This window comes from Pocillopora verrucosa, chromosome 8 (genome assembly GCF_036669915.1).
Source record: "Pocillopora verrucosa isolate sample1 chromosome 8, ASM3666991v2, whole genome shotgun sequence".
NCBI classification, from domain to species: Eukaryota; Metazoa; Cnidaria; class Anthozoa; order Scleractinia; family Pocilloporidae; genus Pocillopora; species Pocillopora verrucosa.
In genome coordinates, this window is record NC_089319.1 from 16,171,572 (window position 1) to 16,177,095 (window position 5,524).

General features: G+C 36.7%; 1 protein-coding gene across 1 annotated transcript; it reads left to right on the forward strand.

The window, feature by feature from the left end:
• The first annotated feature begins 4,345 nt into the window (after positions 1-4,345).
• On the forward strand, positions 4,346-5,053 carry LOC131791230 (uncharacterized). The gene is made up of 2 exons (XM_059108572.2): positions 4,346-4,360; positions 4,638-5,053. The coding sequence occupies exons 1-2, from the start codon at positions 4,346-4,348 to the stop codon at positions 4,992-4,994; spliced, it is 372 nt and encodes a 123-aa protein (XP_058964555.1). The 3' UTR covers positions 4,995-5,053.
• Positions 5,054-5,524: the final 471 nt, after the last annotated feature.

Sequence of the window (5,524 nt, forward strand, 5' to 3'; positions counted from 1 at the left end):
GCTAGACTCTCCCACCGACGCAGCACCACAGTTTCTTTAGAAACTTACCCCTTTATTCATGTAAAAGTTTGTGAGTTTGTTTTTGCGCAATATGCTGAATGCGTGCCTTATGAACTCGAGTCCCACGAGGACACACGGAATGTTGAGCGCTCGCGATACTCTTATTGTATTGTATTGTATGGTTTAGCATCTTACCCTTGAGTTTACCTGTAGGTTTTTATTGCGCTTTAAGGTTGTAAAATTCTCCCACGACTTAGAAAGGTTATTGTCATGAATAATTGGATTGCGTATGCGCGTTTTCCAAAAACAACCCCACATATATAACTTCCCTCTTAGACTCATATAAAGAACCACGTCAGTTCATATATAAATCATCACAAGAGGGTGTCGTCTAGATACACGTTATGAATACCTAGGCTTGATGTCATCTGCATTTACGTTTTGACTACAGTCGTAGTGATGGTGTCATACTCCACGGTCGTGTGACGTTAATTGTCCAATGTTCTACTGTTCTCCTTAGTGAAAATGCCGACAATCTATTGTTTTAAGGTGTGAACTCTTTGGTGCCACAGGAACAAAATGCTGCGCTGTTAGGTTAGGACACTGACTACTCTCCTATACTACCGACATATATATGATACAATGATATTGCAACGTTCGATATCTATCTAGTCTTTCTGCTCTTGAAAAATTGTAGAGTTCAGACTAATTATATCAGTAACAACTGGGCTCGTCACCAGGGAACCTCTTTGGTCTCCATACGGCAGCACCCGGCGTAGACGGGACTTCGCCTTCTTAAGTTCTAAGAACGATTTTGTTGAACCTAGTCGCCTGGCCATTTCCACGGTGATGTAAAATTGCAAGGATAACCCCGAGAACCTATAATACAGGATCCATTGTCAATTTATTTTCAACGATATGTGTAGCTAATTACACGAGGCCGAGTAAAATTATGAATAAATATTTCACGCGTGTTTCAGAAGTTCTAGAAATTGCATGGGTTGCACAGCGACGAGGGCAATTTCTGCAACTTCTGAAATCCTTCCTTTTTCGGAGGAAACAAGCGATTACTTACTTATAATAATTGTTCTTTTAAAAAGAAGATCAATTGCGAGGATAACAACGAGTACCTAGAATATATAGATTATTTGTCAACTCGCTGTCAACAGTGTATATCATAATAATTTTCTTGGTTAAACTTCTTCAGAATGAATTTCTTTTAAAACTCCTTTTTCACTTTTCAAGAGTATTTCAAAATTATATAACCAGAAATGATCATCAAGTCTGCGGCAAAACTATTTAGAAAAAGATCTAATTGAAGAATGAAATTGAAGAATAGAAGGAATTCTTCTAAACACGTTTTGCAAGAGCTAGGGTAAATTGTTTTAGCTTGTTGTAAGCCTCCATAACTCAATTTCTTTTTATTTCTCCTTTGTTTTTGTAAAGATTCTTCACAAATTGCCTATTTGATTCTTTTTTTCTTTGAAAATGATTCTTATACCGGGAAATTTGTCTCTTCACTTTTCACAATTCAGTGGTCCTAATATGGCGCTGAAGTAAATATCTTCAATTGGGGAAATACCGTTTCAATTCAGTTCTACTCAATGTTTCATCCTGAGTCACGTTGCTGTAGCGCAGTTTCGATGATGAATTAGAATTTCTCTGAATGATCTTATGACAGAAATTCAGTAAACTGTTCTAAAAGATTCATTTGAAAACTGTTTATGGGATCAGCGAATGAAATCGTTCTATTTAAAGACTAATGTGAGTACTAATGTTTTCAGTCAGATCCTACGTATAATATGTAGAAGCAGCTTTATAGTTAGAAAGCTGTTTGGTGTATAGATACTCTTTAGGATGTATCAAATTCTTAAGTTTGCCGTTCTTGACTGAAAATTTGGAACACCGTTTTCTTTCTCATTTCATTAGATCATCGTATAACTCATTACTTAAAATATTACTCTGGACATTTTGTGTTATTACATTTAGTAGTTACCATCAAGAGAATTAGGTGGTCTGGTACCAATGTGATTTGGTTAAATTTTACATGAGGTACCTAATCGACTACCAACACAACAATTAGCCATCAGATGTTAACAAGAGTACGATGTAACGCTTGTGTAACGCTTGTGTAACGCTTGTGTAACGCTTGTGTAACGCTTGTGTAACGCTTGTGTAACGCTTGTGTAACGCTTGTGTAACGCTTGTGTAACGCTTGTGTAACGCTTGTGTAACGCTTGTGTAACGCTTGTGTAACGCTTGTGTAACGCTTGTGTAACGCTTGCGGCGACCAAAAAATCTAATTCATAGGATTTTAAGCGGTGTCGCTCCGCGACGCGGTTAACGAAGTGTTTGGGGCTATTTTACAGATCGATATTGAAATAGACCAAAGTTGACGGTTTGCACGAATCTTTAATCTTGCAATCAATCAATCAATCGAACGAACGAACGATCGATCCTAAAATATCGGTCCCGCTTGTGTCAAACGTTCAAAACGAAAAACGAATGTTCACTAGGACTAATCAAAAAATTGTGAAGAACTGATGGTAGGGACGCTAAACTCGCTTTTATATGCACGTGGTGACGCTGAAAGGTCCGATTACCAAAAAAAATAGAAACAAAAACAAACGGATAAACATTGTAACTATGTTCATATCTAGGATAATAGAAATAATTAAACTAATCAATAATCAATTAAATAAAAATGAACCCACTGGTTAGTGTCCTTAATAGCTTGCAAGAAACTAGAAGTAATGATGCTGTTAAATCTTACGAGGGAAGTAATTTCAGTTGCACGAAAACGAAAATCTGTAACATAAATCTCTGATTAAATTGTCTTCATCATTTAAATCAAACCATATCGCAGGACTGCTTTCATACTCACTAGTTGAACAGTCGTAGTAGATTAAAGGGCAGCCGCTGGGAAATCATGAACTGAATGCAAAAAAAAAATGATACAAAATGTTTAACTGAAGCTCAACTCTGTGTTTCATTTTACGAGCGAGTGTTTTATTTTACGAGCAAGGTGATCACTTATAGATCAATATCATTTCTGACAAATGTTATGAAACTGAAAAATCTTGCACCTTACGCAATGCACGCGCATTAGCGATTGAGTTCTGCACTTGGAGTGGTATATGAGAGAAAGCGGCTACGAGTTCCTCTAAAACAAAATGATTGCCCCAAATATATTCTGAAATAAATTTAGAAACCGGTTTAAATGATTGAAAACGGAAACACGATTTCGAAAGAGGTTCTGTCACGGATGCCAAAAAGAGAGATCATTTGTCACGTACTACAATCGTATTCCAACTTTTCATCTTATAATTGTATTTACGTCTGCCGATATTTCATACTTTTAGGAAGTTCTCTCGTTGGAAAAACTATCAAAGTCTTCCAGTTTTTACTTGTCACACTTTCGAAACTCCCCCGTGGAATAAAATGAAGTCTAAAAAACCAAACATCAACTTATTGGAACACGTGGTTTAGCTCCCTGTCAAAAAGATTCTTTTTCCCCTTTTCATATTCAGCTCATGCTATTTCAGAAAATGGCATTTCATCTATTTGACACTGTTTTATTATCAATCATAAGAGAACTATTTTGGTGAATATCATTGATTCTGCTTTTTATCACCGATCGAATGTTAATTAACGATTCATGTTACATATGTCCATTTTCGTGCTGATGTAATCATTTTCCCGTAAGATCGTGAGGTATCATTATTGCCAATGTCTTCCAAGCGTTCTATCATTCACCTGTTATAGTATAAGATAGTATAATGTAATGGTGGACATTCTTTCTGTTTCTTGTTAAACTCCTTCAAATCAGTTTGATATCACACAACCTTTTCTCTTCATAGTAGCTCATAAAATATCAGGAATAATGTGCTACGAAAACAGTTTTTTCCAATATTTCAGCCAAGAATAACAGGATTTCACGTGAAATTAATGAAAAAAACTATGCTAAAGGCGGGTGAACATGATTTTCATTCCTCGTGCGATTTAACGTAGAATTTCTCCATGCTGTAGGAAAGGAAAGAGTACTGTAATTCAAACCAAATCAAACCAAACAGGTTTCAACAAGTGACAATCAGAAGAAATTCTAATCCGTCATCGAAACTGTACTAAAAGAACGGGAAAAGGGATGGAACATTGAGCAGAGTCGAAAAACGGATGAAGAAACTGAGGAGGAAAAGCGGTAGTTTCCCAATTATAGATATTTACTTCAGCGCCAAATTAGGAACACTCAACTGAATAAAAGAGGAAGAAACATCACTCGGCATCAAAATCAACTTCAGAGAGAAAAGAAACAAGAAGAATTCAAGAGATACTAAGGAATTGAGTTATGGAGGTTTACAAGGTAAAAAAAGTTAACCACGGCTATTTTAAAACGTTTTTATAGGAATTCCACCATTTCTTTATTTTTAATTCCCCAGTTTAGTATTTTATTTTACATGGTTTTACTTGGCAACATGGCAGACTTTCTGATCTTTTCTAGTTGAATGATTTAGAAATATTCTTGAAATGTAATAACAAGAAAGGCCTTTTTTAAAGATTTTCATTCTGATGCAGTTTAACAAAGTCAATTCGATTATACGATGTTAATAATAATTTGACAAATGATCTCTATATTCTAGGTTCTCGTCGTTATCCTCGCAATTTATCTCTACCGTGGAAATTGTCGAGCACCTGCACTAAACAAAATCGTCCGCAGAATTAAAGATGGCGGAGTCCAATCCAAGCTGGGTGCTGCCGCATGGAGACAGAAGAGGTCCCCTGGTGACGAGCCCAGTTGTTACACTGGTACACATGCGTCACTCACTTTGCCAAGCAACAAAACAGTAACTGTTCCCATTTGTAAGACAGTAACATCTTACAAAACTGCATGTTTCAGTTCGATGGCAAACAACAACAACCAGAGGAAATGTGTTCCGTCCCATATCCTCACAATGGAAGGAGTCGCGTATAACACAGCCTGTTCATGTGCACCATAGAACTCTTAAAAATCCAGCTGTTTGGACTCGTGTATGTACCAGAGTCTGTCAGGAACACAATGACTATAATTATATCGAGCAGCAACTGCTGTTGAGAACTGCTGCAGTATTTATCATTATATCATGTATATGCCTCGTATTTATTTGTATGTATTTATAACCTTATCCAAATTCAAGAGATACTTGATGGCCTGCCTTGTCAACCGTTTTCACAAAACCGTTAATAAAGTTTTCAAATCCGCAGTTGTTATATTCCGAGTAATTTTACTGGATCAATTAAATATACTGATTAGGGGGGTGCCGTATCATTGTGTTGTGTTCTTAGGAAAAACACTTTATTCTCACAATCATGAATTATCCTGCAGGGAAGTGATAAAATGCTGAGGAGTTACCTGGTAACGTTGTGATTAACTGGCATCCCGTCCAAGGGGGTAGTAACTTTTCTTGTGGCCTCATTCTAAGTGGAAACCGGGTTAAGTTCCGGCTGGATGGGCCTCTTAACTAGCTCGGGCACAAACTTAATCTTTTTT